The sequence below is a fragment of the Quercus lobata genome, chromosome 6 (genome assembly GCF_001633185.2).
Source record: "Quercus lobata isolate SW786 chromosome 6, ValleyOak3.0 Primary Assembly, whole genome shotgun sequence".
Taxonomy (NCBI): domain Eukaryota; kingdom Viridiplantae; phylum Streptophyta; class Magnoliopsida; order Fagales; family Fagaceae; genus Quercus; species Quercus lobata.
Window position 1 is genome coordinate 29,128,937 of NC_044909.1, and position 24,435 is coordinate 29,153,371.

General features: G+C 33.5%; 1 protein-coding gene across 1 annotated transcript; it reads left to right on the forward strand.

Annotated features, from left to right (window-relative positions):
• The first annotated feature begins 16,361 nt into the window (after positions 1-16,361).
• On the forward strand, positions 16,362-19,470 carry LOC115993900 (alcohol dehydrogenase 1-like). The gene is made up of 10 exons (XM_031117886.1): positions 16,362-16,459; positions 16,787-16,923; positions 17,057-17,103; positions 17,248-17,573; positions 17,654-17,736; positions 17,869-17,944; positions 18,057-18,118; positions 18,210-18,305; positions 18,398-18,559; positions 19,061-19,470. The coding sequence occupies exons 1-10, from the start codon at positions 16,417-16,419 to the stop codon at positions 19,175-19,177; spliced, it is 1,149 nt and encodes a 382-aa protein (XP_030973746.1). The 5' UTR covers positions 16,362-16,416; the 3' UTR covers positions 19,178-19,470.
• The last annotated feature ends 4,965 nt before the right edge of the window (positions 19,471-24,435 follow it).

Genomic DNA, 24,435 nt, shown 5'->3' on the forward strand with positions numbered 1-24,435 from the left:
GTTACATAGCACATTTTTTGAACTTGAGTTCCTATTGTAACTTGAGTATACTAAAGTGAAACTCGAGTTTGACAAACTTGAGTTCTAAAAAACATACTATACAACTAAATAAGTTTGACTGGATACTTTTTTCCTAAATATTTCCAAAACTCATGCTGTTTGACAAAAAAGGCCCATTTTTAAGTGAAATGGTGAGTTTCTATATGTGGGCCATGATTTAAAGTTGAGTAAATCTAGGGTTTAGATTGAGCCAACTTATTTAAAAACTTATAATTTTGGTTTAGTTTAACCATAATTAAATTTTAAATACATTGGCACAATCTAGACCTTAAAATTTACTCTACTTTAAATCATGACCCTTAAATAGATACTTCCATTTCAGTTTGAAATGGAAAGGATCCTTATCCCAAACTGCATTACTCTAAAATAGGCAATGTGATCTACTAAAAACAAACAAACAAACAAACAAACAAACAAACTAGTAATGTAATCTAAAGGACGGTTAATAAAATAAAAGAGTCAGTTTGACAATTCTCCGTTTTCAAATTACAAAACATGTTTTGTTTTCAATCAACCTCAATAAATTAAATCCATTGTCGACACCCCCCTTGTTGATGCATGCACAATATCATGGGATAGGAGTTCCCAAGGCTAAATCAAATGCTTTAATTTATTTTACATTGAATAGTACAAGGGATAGACAAAATTAGTTACCATCTTTTGATGGATGTTGTAACTTGTATGGTGTCTACCACTAGAAATTATTAGATCCACTAGGAGGATGATTGACGTGGTTCTCCATGACCTTCCAACTAATAAAATGCTGTTATTTATGCAAATATGACATCATCTGGTAATTTTTATTTTTTATTTTTTATTCCTTATGCTGATTAGGAAACTCACACATACATTTGCATAGATGACATCATCTTATTGGTCAAGGAGGACCACATTAGTAGTCCTCCAAGTGTAAATAATAATTTCTTGTCTACCACCTCCTTCATGCTTAATGGATGCCTTGATTTTATGCTTTTGGTTTAAGGCATAATTTTATCTAGTTTAGGTTAAAGGACCTCAGGACCCTTAAAACTAAGAATGGTGGTGACTCCATTTCTTATACTTGTTTCCAAACACCACCTAACACTCTTGTGCATACACGGTCATCAGCATTGAACGAGTGGTGGGACGGAAAAACCTGATATTGAACAAATATCGTATTATTTTAATTTAACTAATAAAAATATCAATTTTCTCATATAATTAATTAAATGGTGGCTCTAATGCAAATATCTCTATTTAATTTATGAGGATTTCCATCCATAATAGAACTTGAATAATTGTGGTCCACTGGTTACAGATCTCACAATTGTATACTTTTTTCACTTCTTGGCCAATTAATCCACCATGGGCCGCTGATTTCTTTCTTACCGACCATAGCTGGTCACGCAAGCATACTTCGAATAAAAATTGTTGGCTCAATATTTTTATGATGATTCTAAATTTTTGAGCCATTGGTTATCTAACCAAGCCAAGGAAGCCCATAAAGGTGGAAATGCCCATACTAATTCAATGATGCTCCAAAAAATTTTAAGGCAAAATATCAACATGATCCTTTACCCTATTTTGAGTGTTCCACTTTGGTCCTCTTTGGTCATTTGCACTTGAAACGGTAGTTTAAATTAAAATATCTAAATTTTCAATTAATAAAAACAATCCCTTTTCATAAGTTTTTCCAAATGCTTATAAGTTAAAACTACTATTTAAAAAAAAAAAAAAAAAAAAAAAACAATGGAATGATGTTTGTTTGAAAGACCTGAAAAGACAAACGCACGATCAAAAGGTTACTGGGGTTGATCGGTCAAGAACCCTCCGATGCTTAAGTTAGTTTCTCTCTCAAAATCTAGAGTTCCAACTTTAGAGGGGATATGTAAAACTTACCTTCATCTAGTCTGAATGGGTGTTTATATAGTATGCTCTTGAAGCGGTTATTTGATTTGTAACTTCCCCTGTATTTGAGGAAGTCAAAGGGTTCAAGGTTAACTTCCACAACCGTTATAGGAGTTAAAATATTTTTCTATAACTGTCGTTGGAAGTTAAGTATTGAGTAAGAAGTTATAGCAATAAACCAGGATTAGACTCATGCCTTGAAATAATAACATGTGGGTCAACTTTACTAGTTCTCGTAAATAAATCTATGGAATTTTCCAAGTGCTGGGGGTTGTTCGAGCACTTGCCTTGTGGACGACCCACATGCTCTTGGACAACCATGTTGTTGGGTGCAGCAATTCTTACCTTAACCGGCTTGGACGACCCTTATGGACGAATGGGAGTAAAAACTTTCATTTCACGATCAATTTATTCAAACTGGTTCCTTATAGTCTACAAATAACAAATTGACATATCTTTCCTTATTTTTTTTTTTTTTTTTATTCCTTATAAAGTAACTAAAATTTAAAATGAAAAATAAAATTCAAACACATGACATAGTGACATACTATAATTGGTGGAATATAAAATGAAACAACTAGTGTGGGATAGAGGATTTCTATTCAATATGAATGGCTATCTCATCTATAAAATGTTGATTTTTTTTTTTTTTTTGTATTTTAAAATTATATACAAACTCGAGTTTATAAATCGTATAACATCTAGTTAATACACAATTTGGAGTGCATGTGAAAAACAAATAAAATAAATATCTAAATTTAGGATTTTTTAAAATATTAATCTAATAAAAAGTTACTAAGTAACATGAAATTAACAAATAATTACATAATGTATGATATGACCCTAGATTTAATTCATGTTTACTATCAAAACATGTAAGATGGTCTTTTTTATTCACATAACTAAAATTATAAATGAGATCAACTAAGAAATGTTTTTTGGCAAATAACGGGGAAAAAAAAGAACAAAATAGCTATAGTTCGATATAGCACACTAACTCTGAAAAAGTCTGCATGAAGTAAACTTAACACGTTCATCTAACAGAAAAGAAAAGGAAAATAAAGTTGAGGTGGGTCTCTTCCCATGTGTGCTAACTACTGAACACACGCATAAGCTTCTTTGTGACAAGCCTAGGTTACTAGTCTCAGCCATTTTTGTTAATGTCAAAGGGTATTAATTGCACATCATAGATCAAGTTAAATAATTAAATTATGCAATTAGTACCCTTTGACGTCAACAGCCATTTAAAGCCCTTCATGAAAGCCCGATCTCGGCTGCTATCTTAACGGTGTACCCAAATTGCCTTTGAAAATCCTTTTAGCCAACTCACATTAAAATTCCAAATCAAACTTCCACAACTAGCTTTACTTGGGTTCCTCTGGACTAATGAGGTGGTCTAGTGATAAGAAATGTTTGTGATTTATTATTCCTGTGTGTTTAGAAGTTGTAGGTTCAAGTAGTGACAAGTCCCATTAGTGTTAGGGTAGTCCAATGCCATGACGTAATGCGTAATTTAATTAGTATGAGGGTAGTAACCAAACCCGAGAGCCCCTTTTTTTTCATTTTATCCTAGGGGGAAAAAAAAAATAAAAAATAAAAAAGGGGGTTCCCTTAGATTGAGCCATTTCACTGTTAGCTGAGAGAAAGCCTTTTGGCTAGTTTTGATAAAGGAAATGCCTAGAAGTTTGTGACCGTAGGGCAATCACTCATAGAGTGTGGATCAAGGTTTTGAGGGTTAAGGAGCACGTAGGGACAAGGGGATTAAGGCCTGTCAGTGAAATCATGATAATTCAAGATCCTAGAATTTATATTATGGTTGTTTATAATTTAACAACATAGAGAAAACATTTACATGTGGTATCAGAACTTGTGTTTTAGAGTTATCATGTTTTTCCATTAAAAGATTTATAAACAATTATAGTTTTCATTATCATGATTGTGATTTTGGATTTGTGAAAGCAATTAGCGTCTTCTATATGATCATGGTTCAAGTTTAGATAATATGAAATTTGTTTTTCCATTAGTTAATAACTTTTGAGCATTACAAATTTCTACGATATTTAGTTCTAGTCTATTTAATTGTTTATTTAAAAATTAACAACTTTAATGTTTAATGTTAAAAACTCAAATCTTAAATTGAGAATATAATATCATCTAACATTCATGACTAGTTATGGTATAAACTCTTTTATACTTTGAGACTGTCAATTATTGTTTTTATTAATTTTTCCACCTTATGTTCACTCTTTTAAAGGCAATGAATGTTGAATTGTTGAATTTAGTTTATTTAATGTTGTAATAAACTACTAATATTATCAAGACTATGTGCTTGTTTGTTTCCACTTTCTTAGCCCAAAAAGCCCGTTTTGAAAAAAAGCCCATGTCCAAAGCCCATGTCCAAAGCCCGTTTGGCTGAGACCAAAACGCAACTTTTTGGAAAAAGTTGCGTTTTGGGTTTGTGAAGAGAACACATGGGATGGAAAAGGAGCTCAGAGGTCCATTTTGAGCAAAGTCTGTGCACATTATCATATATCCATTGGACGATCTTGAGTAATTACCAAATTACCCTTCACATTTTACTGAAAATCTAACTTTACCCTTTGATCTTGGGCAAACCATATTTCTCTCAAACATCTCTAAACTCAAGCATAATCAAAATACAAACTCAAAAACATAATCTTAAAATTAATCAAACCACAACAATAAAAGCAAAAAAATTCTTGCTCTCATAAAACTGATATAATTTAAACAACAAATCTAAAATCAAAACAACAACAACAACAACAGCAGATCAAGAACAGAAAAAAAAAAATTAGAACAACAATAAATGATCAAGAAAAAAAAATAGAAGCCGATCTTACAAATCTAAAATCAGAAACAACAACTAATCAAGAACAAGGAAAAAAAATAGAAGCCGAAATGACCCCTGGTTACATGCGCTTCGTAGTGAGGAGGAGGAGCAGCAATGGCAGTGTGGTGGAGCAAAGGCGATTTCTCCTTTCTCTCCATGTGTGTCTGTGTGTGTTTGAAGATATTGACACCAAAAGGAAAGCAAGATTATGTGAGAAGTATCACAGAGAGAGCTAGAGAATTTATGGAATCAAGTAGAAAAAGAAAAAGAAAAAAAAAAAGAGTAGAAAATGAGAGAGTTGGAGAAAGAAAGAAAGAGGGAGGTTCTGGAATAAGTGGAAAGTAAAGAAAAAAAAAAAGGAGAGGATGGAATCCTATGGGTATATGTGTGTGGTGGACAAAATGCAAGAGAAAAAAAAAAAAAAAAGGAAACGTATGGATGAAAGAAAGGCAAAGAATAAGAAATCACAATTTAAAAATACTAAGACAATATTTTCACAATAAATTTTAAGTAATTAGCTAATATTGGTGAGTAAAAATATAATTTCAGTGGTAAGTTCAAATTAGAACTAGTAACAACTTTCCATATAAGATTTTGTTATGATTCTTGTGAAAGTATTGCAAAAAATATTGTGGATGTAACACTTTTTGTTGAAAAATATAATTGTTGAGAATGAATAGAAAAAGAATAAATAAAGATTAAAAAAGAATAAATTTGACTAAAAAATAAAGATTAAAAAAGTGAGTAGGCAAAAGGTAAATGTCACTATTGATTGTCCAAACAGTACAAAAATTTGCCTAACTTGCTGGAGATGCTCTTATATATACATTGTCATTTTTTGGTAATTTACAACTCAAACTGCTACTTTTATAAGTTCTAGCCAAACACTCAGTTTTTTCAAAAAGCATTTTTTAACAGCTTTTACCAAACACTCAGCTTTTGGAAAAAGCACTTTTTCATACTGCACTTTTTGAAAACTCCACTTTTTCAAAAAGCCTAATTTCAAAAAGCTGAACCAAACTCACCCTATAACTTACTGTTCTATCAAGTATTTCATTGATGTCTTTTATGAAAGAAGGGACTTATTTGTTTTGATGTAAATATGTATAGCACAAACGTTTATATTTGTATTGCTATAATGTATCCCATTAATTTAATGTTTATGCAAAGCCATTAATTTTGATTTGGAACCTGTATTTTGATACGTATCGGTAGTCACCAAAGTGGCCCAATCGGAAAGACGCATAGATAACAATTCAAAATAACTGAAATTCAACACATATTCCCTAGTGTTAAAAATTAGTGACTTTGCAAATCATAAATTTTAATCACAAGAATATTAGGTTGGCCCAAAGGTGCGCCACTTTCAATTGATTAACAAATTGGAATACGATAGTTGATGGATATTCATGGTTAAGATTAGAACAGATACCCAAAGGTAACAGACCAACTTAATTATGAATATTTTATTAATTAGTCCTATTAGGTGAAAGGGAATCACCATAACCGTTTAATAGTTTACCATAAGAATAGCCCAAAGGTGATCACGGTAATACTATTTATCATTGTTTAAACATGTGTTTCATTTTGGTTTATTGTTCCTTAATCGATAACTCTTAGCACTAATGTAGTGAGCAAATATTATTACTTTGTTTACAGTATCAGTCCCTGTTTGACTACATTCGCATGCTTCATCTATTCTCATGCTAAATGAAACAAACTTCTCAGATTGGAAAGAACAGGTTCAATTTCACCTCGATGTACTAGATCTTGATATAGCACTTGGATTTGAGAAACCATCTACTCTTACTGATACAAAAGCATGGGAAAAATCAAATAGGCTAAGTATTATGTTTATGCGAATGACCATAGCAAACAATATCAAGACAACACTTCCTAAAACTGGCAGTGCAAAAGAATTCCTTTCAAATGTGGAAGACTGTTTCAAAACAGCTGACAAATCCCTTGCAGGGACATTAATGGCTAAACTTACCACCATGAAATTTGATGGTAAGCATGGGATATAGGAGTATGCCATTGAAATGACTAATTTGGTTGCTCAATTAAAGACTCTAGGGGTGAATGTGGATGAGTTTTTTCTAGTTCAATTTATATTGAATTCCTTACCTCCTCAGTATGGGCCATTTCAAATTAATTACAACACTATGAAAGATAAGTGGAATGTAAATCAATTGGCCATTATGCTTAATCAAGAAGAGGCAAGACTCAAGCAACTTGAGCAACATTCAATTCATCTTATAAATCAAGAAGCTGAAAAAAAATGGAGGAAGCCTAAAAAAGGCTTAAAGTATGGATCACGCAAAGCAAGTGATCCTAATCAAATTGGTCAGCCTTAAAAGAAGGAAAATGGCGATTATAAATGTCACTTCTATAAAAAGTTGGGACATTTTAAGAAAGATTACCCAAAACGTAGGCAATGGTTCAAAAGAAAATGAAAATCTTTAATTAAAAGTTATATTTATGTATGTTTTAAACCAAACCTAATTGAAGTTCCTTCTAATGCTTGGTGGTTTGATTCTGGGGCTACTACTCATATTTCAAATATGATGCAGAGATTTCTTTCAATCCAGACCATAAATCCAAATGAGAATTTTGTATTGATGGGAAATTGGGTGAAAGCACCAATTGAAGTCATTAGTACTTATCATTTATTCCTAGATACCAATAAACACATAGATTTATTTCAAACATTTTATGTTCCTTCTCTTTCTAGAAATTTAGTCTCTTTGCCTAAACTTGATCTTGATGATATTTCATAAAATTTGGGAATAAAGGTTTTACTTAATTTAAGAATACCTCTTTTGTTGGTTTCAGTATTCTTTCTGATGGTTTGTACAACCTTCATGATGAATTTGCTGAAACCCTTCTCACTTTGCATCATAGTATTGGTACTAAACGTGGCCTAATTAATGAAAATTCCTCAAATTTGTGGCATAAAAGGCTGGGACACATTTCCAGAGAAAGGTTAGAGAGACTAGTAAAAGATGGGATTCTTCCAAACCTAGATTTTATTGATCTCAATGTGTGTGTGGATTGTATTAAGGGCAAACAAACCAAACACACTAAGAAAGGTGCCACAAGAAGTACAGAGCTTTTTGAAATTATCCATACAGACATTTGTGGGCCTTTTGATGCTCCATCTTTTGGTAAATAAAAATATTTTATCACCTTTATAGATGATTTTTCACGTTACACTTATATTTATTTATTGCATGAAAAATCTCAAGCAGTGGATGCCCTTGCAGTGTACATTACTGAGGTAGAAAGGCAATTAGAAAGAAAAGTGAAAATCATTAGATCAAATAAAGGTGGTGAATAATATGGAAAGTATGATGAATCAAGTTAATGCCTAGGCCTATTTGCTAAACTTCTTGAAAAGCATGGCATTTGTGCACAATACACCATGCCAGGAACATCACAACAAAATGGTTTAGCTGAAAGACTCAATCGTACTCTAATGGATATGGTTAGGAGTACAAGTAATTCCACATTACCCTTATCATTGTGGATGTATGCTCTTAAGATCGTTGTATACTTATTAAATTGGGTTCCTAGTAAGGCAGTTCCAGAAACCCCTTTTGAATTGTGGCCAGGAAGGAAACCAATTTTAAGACACCTGCATGTTTGGGGTGCTAGAATTTATAATCCACATGAAAAGAAATTATACTCAAGAAAAATCAGTGGTTATATTTCTGATTGTTCTTGAGTCTAATTCCTTTCCAGTGGATTATAAATTCTAGCCTCCACTAGACAACCCCAAACATGCAGGTGTCTTAAACTCAGTTTCCTTTCTGCCCACAGTTCAAAAAGGGTTTTTGGAACTGCCTTATTAGGAACCTGATTTAATAAGTATACAATGGTCTTAAGAGCATACATCCACAATGATAAGGATAATGTGGAATTACTTAACATACTCCTAACCATATCCATTAGAGTATGATTGCATCTTTTAGCTACACCATTTTGTTCTGATGTTCCTGGCATAGTGTATTGTGCACAAATGCCATGCTTTTCAAGGAGTTTAGCAAATGGGCTTGGGCATTGCCCTGATTCATCATTCTTTCCATAATATTCACCACCTTTATCTGATCTAATGATTTTCACTTTTCTTTCTAACTGCCTTTCTACCTCAGTAATGTACACTGAAAGGGATTCCACTGCTTGAGATTTTTCATGCAATAAATAAATATAAGTGTAATGTGAAAAATCATCTACAAAGGTGATAAATATTTTTCTTTACCAAAAGATGGAGCATCAAAAGGCCCACAAATGTCTGTGTGGATAATTTCAAGAAGCTCTGTACTTCTTGTGGCACTTTTCTTAGTGTGTTTGGTTTGTTTGCCCTTAATACAATCCACACACACACACACACCAAGATTAGTAAAATCTATATTTGGGAGAATCCCATCTTTTACTAGTCTCTCTAACCTTTCTCTGGAAATGTATCCCAACCTTATATGCCACAAATTTGAGGAATTTTCATTAATTAGGCCACGTTTAGTACCAAGACTACTAACCATGAAGGTTAAATTTGTACAAACCATCAAAAAGAATACCGAAACCAACAAAAGAGGTATTTTTAAATAAAGTAAAACTTTTATTCCCAAATTTTATGAAATATCCATCAAGATCAAGTTTAGGAAAAGAGACTAAATTTCTAGAAAGATAAGGAACATAAAATGATTGAAACAAATCTATGTGTTTATTGGTATCTAGAAATAAATGATGAGTCCCAATTGCTTCAATTGTGCTTTGACCTGATTTCCCATCAATATGAAATTCTCATTTGGATTTATGGTCTGGATTGAAAGAAATCCCTGCATCGTACTTGAAATATGAGTAGTAGCTCCAGAATCAAGCCACCAAGTAATAGAAGGAACTTCAGTTAGGTTTGATTCAAAACATACAGAAATCTAACCTTTAATTAAAGATTTACCTTTTCTTTCAAACCATTGACTTCTTAAAATGTCCCGAATTTTTACAGAAGTGACATTTATAATCGCCATTTTCCTTCTTTTGAGGCTGATCGGTTGGATTAGGATCACTTGCTTTGCATGATCCATGCTTTAAGCCTTTTTTAGGCTTCCTCCATTTTCTTTCAGCTTCTTGATTTATAAGATGAATTGAATGTTGCTCAAGTTGCTTGAGTCTTGCATCTTCTTGATTAAGCATAATGGCCAATTGATTTACATTCCACTTATCTTTCATAGTGTTGTAATTAATTTGAAATGGCTCATACTGAGGAGGCAAGGAATTCAATATAAATTGAACAAGAAAAAGCTCATCCACATTCATCCCTAGAGTCTTTAATTAAGCAGCCAAATATGTCATTTCAATGGCATGCTCCTTTATCCCACACTTACCATCAAATTTTATGGTGGTAACTTTAGTCATTAATGTCCCTGCAAGGGACTTGTAGCTGTTTTGAAACGATCTTCCACATTTGAAAGGAATTCTTTTGCACTATCAGTTTTAGGAAGTGTTGTCTTGATATTGTTTGCAATGGTTATTCGCATAAATATGATACTTAGTCTATTTGATTTTCCCATGCTTTATAGAAATCCTTTTCTTCTACACTACTTGTATCAGTAAAAGTAGACAGTTTCTTAGATCCAAGTGCTATTTCAAGATCTAGTACACTGAGGTGAAACTGAACTTGTTCTTTCCAAGCTGAGAAGTTTGTTCCAATTAGCATGGGAATAGACGAAGCATGTGAATGTAGTGAAACAAGGACTGATACTGTAAACAAAGTAATAATATATGAACACTACATTAGTGCTAAGAGTTATCAATTAAGGAACAATAAACCAAAATGAAACATATGTTTAAACAATGATAAATAGTATTACCGTGATCACCTTTAGGCTATTCTTATGGTAAACTATTAAACAGTTATGGTGATTCCCATTCTCCTAATAGGACTAATTAATAATTAAGTTGGTCCATTACGTTTGGGTATCCGTTCCAATCTCAACCATGAATACCCATCAACTATCCTATTCCAAATTATTAATCACTTGAAAGTGGTGCACCTTTGGGCCAACCTAATATTCTTGTGATTAAAAAATTGTGATTTGCAAAGTCACTAATTTTTAACACTGGGAATATGTGTTAAATTTCAATTATTTTGACTTGTTATCTATGCGTCTTTTCGATTGGGCCACTTTAGTGACTACCAAAACATATCAAAATACAAACTCCAAATCAAAATTAATGACCTTGCATAAACATTAAAATAATGGAGTACATTATTGTAATACAGATATAAAAGTTTGTGTCATACAAGTTTACATTGAAACAAATAAGTCCCTTCTTTCATAAAAGACATCAATGAAACACCTGATAGAACAATAAGTTATAGTCTTGATAATATTAGTAGTTTATTACAATATTAAATAAACTAAATTCAGCAATTCAACATTCATTGCATTTAAAAGAGTGAACAGAAAAATTAATAAAGAACAATAACTGACAATCTCAAAGTATAAAAGAGTTTATACCATAACTATTTATGAATGTTAGATGATATTATATTCTCAATTTAAGATTTGAGTTTTTAACATTAAACATTAAAGTTGTTAATCTTTAAATAAACAATTAAATAGACTAGAACCAAATATCATAGAAATTTGTAATGCCCCAAAGTTATTAACTAATGGAAAAACAAATTTCATATTATCCTAACTTGAACCATGATCATATAGAAGATGTTAATTGCTTTCACAAATCCAAAATCACAATCATGATAATGGAAACTATAATTGTTTATAAATCTTTTAATGGAAAAACATGATAATTCTAAAACACAAGCTCTGATAGCACATGTAAAAATGTTTTCTTCATGTTGTTAGATTATAAACAACCATAATATAAATTCTAGGATCTTGAATTATCATGATTTCACAACTACACAAATTAATTGTAAAGCTTACCTTGATCCATTGCTGAAATTTTCTTAAGATCAAGTCTTAGTATAAAAGGCACTTAATTCTTATAGAATTGGTTTCTCTTTCTTTACCCCCTTTTCTCTTTTACTATTTAGTATATGTGATGGGGTAGCTGAATGTCTCTTTTATAGGTAGATAGAGGACCAAATTCCTTGTATCTATAACCTCCACTTGCCCATCAAAATTGGAGTTACTTAGAAAACTTACTTCTTCATTAATCAATGTTTTAAGGACATATAACATCTTATTAAACCATAACATATATGAAGTTATCAAATGGATACGTTATCAAATGGGACAATTTATTCTTACAATCCAAAGAAAGAATTGAGTTCTTGGGATGGTGAAAATCTTCCAAATTCAATCAAATCCATGGTAACTCTAACCAATAACCCAACGCAACTTGTAAGGATTCAAATTAGGTGAGGCCATTTTGTCAAGCCTAATAATAAATAGGGTTTATTCCACTACTTGAGTCTATTATTCAATAAATGATATCAATTTACATAATTGGGTATAATATTCTAATTTAATCAAAATTAATTCTAAAATTCCAAAATAAATTAAACTAACAAATCGAAAAAAGTCCCAAAATACAAAGTAATTCAAACTAAAATTTTATATATATATATATATATATATTATAATTTATAAACTACTAATAACATGGTTGGAAATTTTACGCCCCACACCACCTAACTCATCAATTTACAAAACTAATCTAGAGTAGGATGTGCATAGGTTGAGTTGGACATGTGGAGGATAATATTTTTAACCAACCCACCAACGGTGGGTTAGGAAAATTTAGTCCGCTACCGATGCACCAAACTATAAATTCAACGGGTCTGTTGAAATTCTTAATGGTTTCAACTTAGTAGGTTGGACGAGTTGACAAATTCAATTGACTAGATTAAATTATTTAAATTAAATTGGATAATTGTTTACTCTCTCAAACAAACAAAAAAAGGAAAGAAAAATTTTCAATTTTTATTAAAAATAATTACAAATAGTACATAATCTTAATTGGAATGACTAAAATTTTATTACACTAAAATGAAAAACATTTCAGAATCTGAAATTAATCGTGTACAAGAGTAAGAATAATAACAAAATCTTAAAGAGAGTGACTAGAGTTTATTAGGGAAGAGAAATGTGAAAATAAAAAATATATATATATATATATAAAGAAAGAGAAAGAGATGAGAGAAATAAAGTGGATGTGTATGCGAGTGAAAGACATGAGAGAGAAGTGGGTGGGTTGGGTTGTGGTGGGTTAGAAATAACTTAACCCATTATTCAATTCGATCTGCTAAATTATCTATTTAACTTGTCCAATCCGACCCACTTAATGAACATATATATAGGGGTGTTTGCGGTGTGGTGCGGTTTAGCTAAAATCATAACTGCACCACACCTTATTTTTGCAGTTACACGTGTGGTGTGGTGCGGTTTGGAGTTTAGTCAAAACTATAATCGTATTGCATCTCATTTTTGCGGTCACATATGCAGTGCGGTGTATAAGATGCGGTTTGAACGATTTGAAGTATATTTTTCAAATTTTGGGCTTTTCCTATCCAGCCCATAACTAATTTTTCCCTTTGTTTCGGGCTAAATTTTAAACTATTGAGTTAGTTTTTCTTTATTTTGGGTTGGCTTTTCTAGTTAACACTTGCTAGGTTATCAATTTTTTTTTTTTTTTTTTGAAAACTAGGGTTATTAAACTATTAATAATATTTTTAATATTGAAAATAAATAAATATATTAATGTATAGAGAGAGTGTCGTGCCGTGCGGTGCGATTTGTGTAGTTTTCTTATTATAAAACCGCAAACCGCACTACACCATGTGGTGCACTATTACTTGTGATGTGGTATGGTTATGCCATTTTGCGGGCGGTTTTGGTGCGGTTTGTGTAGTTTGGTGAACACTCCTACATATATATGTTGGGCTAGGTTGGTTCGGATAAAGGGGATTGACGGGTGAGTCATTATTATTATTGTTATTATTTTCTGCAAAGCCCTATTATAGGGAATTGCCATTTTTTATTAAGAGATTGAAGGCATGGCCGGCGATACAGCAGAGTCGAAGTTGTGATGGACTAAAAAAGGCATATCAAGAGAGTATAGGGGTGTCAATGTTCGACCCAACCCGCGAACACGACATGAGCCTAACACGGGTTTTTTCGAGTTAGGGTTAGGCCTTAATGGGTTTGGGTTATAAACGGGTTGACCCGAAAGTGACATGATAAGAAACGTGTCATAAGCGGGTCAACCCACATAACTCGCAATAGACACGTTTAACACGTCAATTTATTTGTGTCAACCTGAAATGACCCATTTAACACAACCCGTTTAACTCGTATAACATATAAATATTTATTTTATTTTAGATTTGTCAAATACCTTTTATATCCAACATATATTTTAAATTTAAATAGAAAATTAAGTAATTACAAAAATTTACAATGGATATAATTAAAAATTGAAACTTTACAAACCCTAGAACTACTAATACTTTTTTTTTTCTTTTTTTGGCATAGAACTTGTACAAATGAAATTGGATGAGCTTGTGGAAGAAGTTATGAATTTGAACATCAACAAAGAATCTATGGATGATAATCGTGGTCATAGTCAGGATTAGTTTACTGTTTACTTAAATTTTTTCAATATTGATACTTAGCATTTGGCGAGTTCCAAGGATATTATATTTATGTTGAACTATGTTATTTTATTTTTGTTAAATTTTGTTATTTTGAATTTGGCTTGAAGTGTATGCACTTCTTTTGGAGTGTAAAGAACTTATTTCTAGATGAATGTTATATTTTTGTTGAACTATATTATTTTGAATGTGGGTTGAAGACTTAAAGTGTATGCACTGTTTTTTGGGATGTAAAAAAAAAAAATTATTTCTAAATGGATGTTATATTTAATATTATGCAGGTTAAAATGGATTGTGTTACATTTGTGTCAGCCTAACATGACTAGTTTATTAAGCGTGTCAAATGGGTTGGGTCAGGTCAATCCGCCTTATTAATAGGTCGGGTTAGGGTTGAAAGATCATGACACGATTATTAAATGGGTCGGGTTAGAATTGAGCCATTTAGTCGAATACCCCTACCTCGATACGATACGAACCCGACACGCTAACCTGAATTAACACCCCTAACGAGAGACATGTTTTTACTCTTAGCCACCAAAAGGCCCAGACAACGTTAGCATCTTGGCTTGGCTTGGTGACTTTATCCCAACCCAAGCAGCAAAATGAAGTTTTTGAAAGGGTAAATTATGATTTTGGTTGTTCAAAACCCACATTTTGGTATTGTTATGGTGTCAAAATAGCCTATATAGTTAAATAACTGATAAAAAATACTAACATTATTAACAAACGTATTAGTTTAGTTTTCAATTTTTTGATAGTGTCAAATTGGTTTTTTCTGCGGGAGTAAAATACACCGACATCATTAACAGACATTAAAATATTGTTTTCTCTGGGTTGCCACATAATCTGCCATACGTCGTTCATTAAAAAAGACACATGACATGGATGAATTGAGGGTGGCTCTATCGGTGCAAAGTGCCAACCCTTGAGAAAAGTTAAACTTGTTTTTTTATGTGTTCGAGAGCCAGCTTTCAGATTTTTTTTTTTCCTTTTTAAAATGATATTGTTTAACATTGCGGGTGCAATGAGATTTTTTTTTTTTTTTAGCATCATAATTTTTCATTAATTTTTATTTAAGTTTACACGTTTTCTTATTAATATTAAGCATTTAAAATTTATAAGTGGTTTGTTTTGTAGTTTTGTCTCTACTTAAATATAAGGTTACAGGATTCTCAAAAAAAATATAAGGTTATAAGGGCATTTTTGAACAAAAATAAAAAATAAAGATCCTAAACAGGAGAAACCCCTTAAATAATAGTATAGATATATCTCATGCACGTTTAATATATTTTTAAATATAGGGACTAAAATACATTTATGCCTATATTTTTTTTCCTAATAACTATCACATACAAAACCTAGTAATTTACTCCATTTCAAATCTTAAATTTAGTTTCTTATAAATTTCTTACCGTGTAACCTCATTAATTGTAGATTTCAAATTGAAAACTTATATTAAACTAAAAAAAAAAAAAAAAAAGCCTCATCATAAGTGCGAATGCTATAATGAGGGTAGTTATTATTATTATTATTATTATTTTATCTTAGTCGTACTAATTACTTATTAGTCAGCAACAAATATAAAAGGAGAGGAAATATAAAGAAGGTCGAAGAAAAAACTAGATGTTGGGGCTTCGTTTGGTACATCTACTTAGACACATGTTTTCAGTTTTTAAACAATATTATACGTATTTTTTTTACCCACACATATATTCAAACACGTGTTTTTAGTTTTTAAGTATATGTACCAAACTCCCGAGAATTTAGAAAGCATACAAAGGTGTTGTTGGTAGTAGCTTTTTTTTTTTTTTGGTTGAAAGCCAGCGATACCAGATCATGGTTTTGCCTCCCGGATTTGGAGGGTATAATTGGAAGCCAAATATTAGAACCAACCCACTATATAATATATATACCCTCACAGAGCATACCCATATTTCTACAACAAATTCAAACATCATAGTCAAGAAACAGGGAGTGAACAAAAGTCAAAAACATGTCTTCATCAAGCACTGCTGGTCAAGTCATACGTTGCAAAGGTACACAATACAATATACCACATTTTTTTACACAGGATAGTAAGGAAAAACTCTTGCCATTAGGAACGGGGCTAATCAACAAAATTTACCGTATTTGACCATTTTTCATTTGGTTCTTCTTTAGGATGATACATTTGTAGTTTGAATATCAAAATTTAGGCATGACATTTCGACTTCCTTATGAAAAGTCCAAACAAGCCAGGTTTTTCCAATCTTTCCTTAAGTTAACAATCTTATGTTTTTAGCTGCATCAAAGCTACTTCCTACTTTTGTGTGTATATATATATATTCGAAAATTAATTAGTATTGGATGGATGTGCATTGCAGCTGCTGTGGCATGGGAAGCTGGAAAGCCACTAGTGATGGAAGAAGTGGAAGTGGCACCACCACAGGCCATGGAGGTTCGTCTCAAGATCCTCTTCACCTCCCTCTGCCGCTCTGATATTTGCTTCTGGGAAGCCAAGGTAATCACATTTTGATCATATATATATATATATATATATATATGATTTATGCGTGTATAGAAATGCATTATTCTAGTTATTACTTATTTTATGTGCTAGATATTCTTAAACAGATTGATTTTTGAATATGCAGGGACAGACCCCATTGTTTCCTCGCATATTTGGTCATGAAGCTGGCGGGTATGGACATTTCAAGAAAAGAAAAAAGAATTAGAACATATTAGCTACAATCAATTAGTTTTAATTGTGTTTCAATCCCATTCATATACAATCGAATACATTTATCTGACTATGTAGTTGTGTTCTGATGATTTTGGTACTTAGGATTGTTGAGAGCGTTGGTGAAGGTGTGACAGACCTCAAACCTGGTGACCATGTGCTTCCTGTCTTCATCGGGGAGTGTAAAGAGTGTCGGCACTGCAAGTCAGAGGAGAGCAACATGTGTGACCTCTTGAGGCCAAACACTGACCGAGGTGTGATGCTCAATGATGGCAAGTCGAGATTTTCTATCAATGGACAACCCATTTACCATTTTGTTGGGACTTCCACCTTTAGTGAATACACTGTGGTTCATGTTGGTTGTGTTGCCAAAATTAATCCTGCTGCTCCTCTGGACAAAGTTTGTGTTCTTAGCTGTGGAATCTCAACAGGTCGGTTAAAAACCGTTTGAATTTATTTGCATGATAGTTCTTTGTTCATTTCTCTTATTGTTGAGAATTGAGTTCTGTAGGCCTTGGTGCTGCCTTGAATGTTGCAAAACCCAAAGCGGGATCAACTGTAGCTGTTTTTGGACTGGGGGCTGTTGGACTAGCTGTGAGTCTCTCCTATCTTTTAATGCAGATGACTTATTTGATATAGCTCTCTTTTGAAAATACTACTGCAGCATTACTGTTTCTAGTGAAGATATATATGTATACATATGATTTTATGGTTTTATGTGATTAGGCTGCTGAAGGGGCTAGAATCTCTGGTGCTTCAAGGATTATCGGTATTGATCTGAATGCAAAGAGATTTGACGAAGGTATTGTGATACTTGGTGCTATCAAAATCTGATGATCTAGTATGGAATGCTTGAGTTGTTGGGTTTTCATTTATTAGTCTTTTTTATTCATTTTCCTTGTTCTTGTCAACAGCCAAGAAATTTGGTGTCACTGAGTTTGTGAACCCAAAAGACCATGACAAGCCTGTTCAAGAGGTTGGCTTACTTTAAAATGCTAGAAAAATTTTTCCATGGTGAAGGAGCAATCAACTTTCACTGCTTTTCTAACTTTCTTTGACTTCTTTAGGTGCTTGCTGAAATGACCAACGGTGGAGTTGATCGAAGTATCGAGTGCACGGGAAGTATCAATGCCATGATTTCTGCATTTGAATGTGTTCATGATGTAATTTACCATGAGCTCCTGTTCAAGCAATTCATATATTTTATCTCGATTCCATTCTTCTAAAATCTGTCATATGGTATGTTTCTTTGCAGGGATGGGGTGTTGCTGTAATTGTTGGTATCCCAAACAAAGATGATGCATTTAAAACCCACCCAATGAATATCTTGAACGAGAGGACTATCAAGGGTACCTTCTTTGGCAACTACAAACCACGGTCGGACTTGCCTTCGGTGGTTGAAAAGTACATGAATAAGGTGAGCTGAATTACTTATTGAAAAATGGAATGTATGGATTAGATCACTATGCAATCAGCATATAGGATTACTTCTTTTACTTAGAATGCTAGTTTCTGTACACGTGACTGACAGCAATTTTAATCAAGAAAATGGTCTAATGGCCACTAGAAGACTCTAGTGGCCTCCACGGTATACCTTAATTAAGTACTCATTTGAATGCTTTAATCCTGCCTCAAGATCCGACAAGAGTTGAGGAATAAGCAGAAGTTACAAATATAAATCCAAAAGTCCAGAGAAATTATGCTTAAACTCCAAAAGGGAATAAGGCTTTCTTTTTTTCCCTTTAATTCTTCCTTCTTGTCTAATGGTTCTTGCTTTCAAGGTCTTCTCTTTCATTATTTATCAAGAATTACGTTTACTTGGCTTGCATTTACTATTTAGAAATCCAAGTCATTTATTCCTCTTCACCCCTTTTTTTTGGTTTAGTTTTGTCAGTCAAATTGTTTTATAATGTGGCAGGAGCTTGAGCTAGAGAAATTCATCACCCATGAAGTCTCTTTCTCGGAAATCAACAAGGCCTTTGAGTACATGCTTAGAGGTGACAGCCTTCGATGCATTATCCGCATGGATGCATAGAGCAGGATTGAAATGATGAGTATTTCTGGGTTTAACTGAAGAAAATAAACTTTTTCTCACAAATGAAATAAGCTTCTGGTAGGATAGTTTGGAGCGAAGTCTTGTGTCTCTCTTTAGAGTGCTGTAAAAGAATTGAAATATCTATTTTCCAGATCGTCTAAATCAAAATACTTGGTGAGTTTATATTGAACTTTTAGACACTTTTTATTCATCAAATAAAATGATACACTTGGTGCAAATATAGGTTAATTTATAGTTACAAAATATATGAAATTATTGATTTTTAAGAGTCCTGGCTGGCTGAAGATTGTATATCCCAAAGCAGTGCAGTGCCTACGGTGGATACTCACCAAAACAATTGTCCACTAAAAAAAAATTCTTATCGACCTCTCACATTCGGTATTCTCAGCAATCTTTCAAGCAATCTCAAATTATCAGTTTTAGATGAATGAGAGAGATTTTGTTAAAAGAAAAAAAAGTACAGAAATTCTACAGCTCCAGCATCCCAAATGAACTGCACAAAAAAAGAAGGCCTAGTGCAAATACTACACAAAGAAGCCAAGGTTAATAACAAGCCCAAAAAAAAAAAAAAAAAAAAACTAAGCTAAACAACATCTAGACTACAAAAATGAAACTAGAAACTAGGAGGAGCATTCCTGCTTCCATCTTCTATTAAACACAGAGAAGCTAACACTCCAATTGCAACAAATCACCCTGCTGATCATAGAATTCTTCACTTTCATGCTGAACCTAACTCTAGATTTAATGTTGCTCCTGAAAAATGTGCCGAGTGTTTCTCGGTAACCAGATGTGGTACATTGCAGCAGCTAACACAAGCCTGCTGACAGAACACTTTAAAGCTTTTATTCTTCAAGCGCTGCTACTCCATTGAAGTACCTCACCCCAGTCATAACAAGAGTCCTCCATCAAACTCTAGACTTTGACTTGATGCAAAATCCTTCTAGATATGGAGCAATCAAAGAAAATGTAGTCCCTGATCTCATGCTTCCTTCTGCAGAAAACACTCAAAGTATCCCCTTGATAACCCCATTGAATCAACCTATCCCTCGTAGACAGTCTATTTCCCCAGGCAAGCCAACAAATAAAGTTGTGTTTTGGAATGTTTCCAAGCCAATCTCCACAGTCCACCTTAGGTAATTTCATTCTAATAGCCTCCCAAGTAGATTTACAAGAGAACACACCAGAATTTGAAGAAAATCACACCACAGTAGCTTACTTACTTCAATCCACTTGGAAGCACTTGTATTGAACACCAATTAGATCATTGGATCTAGGACAGCACCAACCATTATGACAGAATTCAAGTTGCCCTTGCATTTGAAGTACTTGCTGAATCATATATTACCCCATAAACTTAGAATATAAAACACCATCTAGGTGCCAATTATATAACCAAAAAAAATACTATAGTCATGCCCAACCTTGTGCTTTATGAACAGCCTTATATCACTTCCCTTTGCTTTGAGATCTTCCTCCAACCCCAAGACCAATTTTCAGGAGCTTTAAGTTTTAATAACCCAAAAGCTTTTATCCTTCAATAGATTTTCATTAACCCAAGCCACCCAAATTCATCCGGGAAGGACAAAAAGATTTCAAATAAGCTTCATTATGACAAATTTATTCCAATCCTCAAGTTTTTTAACCTCAAGCCCCCCCTTCTTTCTTTGGAACGCACGCCAAACTCCAAGCAACTTTGCACCTGCAGCTGCCTCGTCCTTTTCCTTCCTAAGAAACTGTTAAACTTACTCTACAAGCTCTTAATAACTCTCTTAGGGAGAATGCAAAACCTGAGGCCAATACACTTGAACTCTGAACAGAATAGATTGAATAAGTCGGAGTCTCCCAACAATAGAGAGATGCTTGGTAGTCCATGAGTTTATATGAGTTGGGATTTTCTCAATCAAAGGCTGATGATTTTTATAAGATAGCTGGCTACCTTCTTTGAACTTGAAAAGATCTTGAATCTGTTATTTTGTTTGTTGATCCACCCCAAAGTAGAGAACTTCACTCTTAGCAGCATTTGCTTTCATGCCAGATAAAAATTGAAACTCAGGACCTTGTTTTGAACAACCTTAGCTTTTCTCCAGCATTCTCAACTTACTGCAACAGATTCCCAAAAACTTTCCTATGCCAATCCTTAAGTCTCAACTTCACAACCTCCAATCTCTTATAGAGCTTCCTCAGTCTATGTACTCAATGGCACAACTAGATTGTGCTTTAAAAGAAATGCAAAAAATTGGTCTTTGGCCTTTGTCAATAGGTTAATTCTTGAAATTTTTATGGCGACCCTCTCAAAATTATTGTAGTATAGAACATGGTTTACCAAACCCAAATGTATATTTATTAGTATCCAATTTTGGCCCACAGGATGAAAAGATCCTGTGTGACCTTATTTATGGAAGAAAGTAGGTTCTTCATAATGATTCACACACTTTTATTTACATTCATTCAGTTATAGTAGCCTATGGCTATGGTTATGTCATGTAACACATTCTTTGAGAAGGAAACAAAATCCTTTGGAGAAATTAAATAACAAGACCTAGAGTCTATAGCATATTTCATTTTAGGTCCCGGATTTTTAGTTTTGTCATTTAAAGTCCCAAATTTATGAAATCTATTCAATTTGAACTATCAGTCTATCTTTATTATTCTAAACAGAGAGAGCATAGAAAACAAAGAAATCATTGATAAAACTCTGCCTTTCACCTAAAGTTTGTTCATAAATCAATTTGGAATCCATTGAACATAAATTGTAGAGAGAGAAATATTCCCTTAGAATGAGAAAGCGAAAATGAATCTTCTATGCCAGAAATCGGAGCTCGTAATCTACAAAGTTATATCAACAGTATCGTGTTTTTATTTGATTTGTTACCGCCTAGAATAATGAAAATAAATTATAGAGTTGGACAAAGGCTTCAGATTGAAATGGTTTCATAAGTATGGGACTTAAGTTGACAAAATTAAAAATCCTCTTTACCTCTCTTTGTCACTCTGATAATTACTTATGGGGATAAACAAGCCAAGGTAACCACAACTTGATTATGTAATCGTTCTATATATATAGCAGCTACGTTTTGGGTTTCACAAAGTAATCAGTGCTATTACTTTATATATCATATACCAAAACCCGTTTAAATGATAAATTTGTGGGGACAAACACCATTGTTTCCTAGCACATTTGGTCATGAAGGAGGGTTTGAAATAAATTTTTTTGGGAAAATTGCACTTTACCTTACTGTGGTTTGGCCCGTTTTAACAGTGCCCACCCGTGGTTTAAAAGTTGTTACTTAACCCACCTGAGGTGGCCTCCGTTAGACCCCTGTTACCCACCTCTGCCTTTTCACAGTTAAAAATAGGGGTAAATGTGTCTTTTTCATTAGGGGAAATTGCACTTTACCCTCCTGTGGTTTGGCCCGTTTTAACAATGTCCACCCGTGGTTTAAAAGTTGTCACTTTACCCACCTGAGGTGGCATCCGTTAGACCCCCGTTACCCACCTCTGCCCTTTCTGTTAGAAAATCTCATTTACTATATAAGCCAAAATTAGAATCCTAAAAAAGGACCGAGCTCTCTCCATCTCTCTACCTTCAAACCCTCAAAAATCCCCAAACCCATAATCCCTTTATCTCTTTACTTTGATTGCCAAAGTGAAATCCCCGAACACTTGCAAGCAAAGAGGAGGTGTGCTGAAGCTTGGGTTTTCCTCTATAGCTGGTATGAAATGACTTTCTAGAGTTTACCATTGTTGTGTTTATTTTTTTTTTCAATGTGTAACGATTGATGAAGGTGATTCAGATTAAAGTTTTTCTGTCATAAAATTAGTGGTTTACCATTGGTGTGTTTGTTTTTTTATAGTTGACATTGATGACTGTGGTCCCTAGGAATATTTTGGTTAGATGCATCTTAGGTTGTCTATGGTCCCATGGAGAAAAATTGTTTAGTTGGTTGTGTTTCTTGTCTTTGACCCCACGTTACTAGGTGTTTGGTGTGCAAATGAAATTATTTTGCTTTTGTCAATGGTGTTCTCTATGCATGTGTTGGTTATATATATAATAAATATTGTTTGTGCATGTGTTTTAACTCCTACAGATGGCTGCTGAAATTCGTTTTGATTTTACTATTCATCATAGTGGGAATTTTGAGTGGAACCCTGGTTTAGAGTATGTAGGTGGTGAGGTATTTACAATGACTAATGTTGATCCAGATCTACTAAGTCATTTTGAGATATAAGACATTTGTGCTGGGGTTGGGGGACCCATTAACAGTATGATTTATTATTTAATACCTGGTGGTAACTTAGAGCAAGGGTTAAGGTTAATTACTTCAGATGATGATGTGACCTACATGTGTGAACTACATACTGAATGACCAACAAATGAAATTACACTTTATGTAGAACTTGAAGTTGAACCAATTGCTATTGAAGAACCTATAGTTGAACCAAAGCAACCAAAATTGCAGTAGACCAGATATGGGAAATGAATGATGAAGATGATGATACTGATAATGATACTGATTGTGAGGAAGTGACCGATACTGTTAAATCATCTGTCGTTGACCAAAATGATGTTAGTGAAGAACCTATTGAGGGTTTAAGGGATGGCAGTGTTGGTGGAGCTATGCATGTGGATGACCATGCTACCCATGGACAAACTGTTGGTAGTGAAGATGTTCATGTAAATGAACCTGATTGGCTAGATGAATGGTATGAAGGACTAGAGTATCCTGATGACATATTTGGTGCTCAAAACAATGAGGTGCCCAATATGAGAGAGCATTAAAGAGATACTGAAAATGTAAATGAGGGAAATGGTGTGAGAGAGAGCCAGTTACAGATAATGGGAAGAGACCAGAAGCTGCTGTCAGTGATCAAGCTACTGCCAGTGATCAAGCTAATGATAATAATGATTGGGCTGAAAAAGCTCTTGATGATGATGACACTAGGAGCATAAATAGTTCAGAGGATGAGGATGAAAGGGTGAGATGTCTAGAGTTTAATGAGAAGACTAGCATGAGTAACCCAGAGTTATGCAAGGGTATGAAATTCCCAAATGGGAAGGTGTTTAGGACTGCCTTGAAGGAATATGCAGTGAAAAAGCCTATGGACATTAAGTTCAAGCTTAATGAGAAGACCAAAGATTCTGTCCACTGTAAGTATGAATGTGGTTGGAGGATATATGCATCACAGATTGCAGGGAAGTTAACCTTCTAGATAAAGACCATGGTTCCAACTTGTAC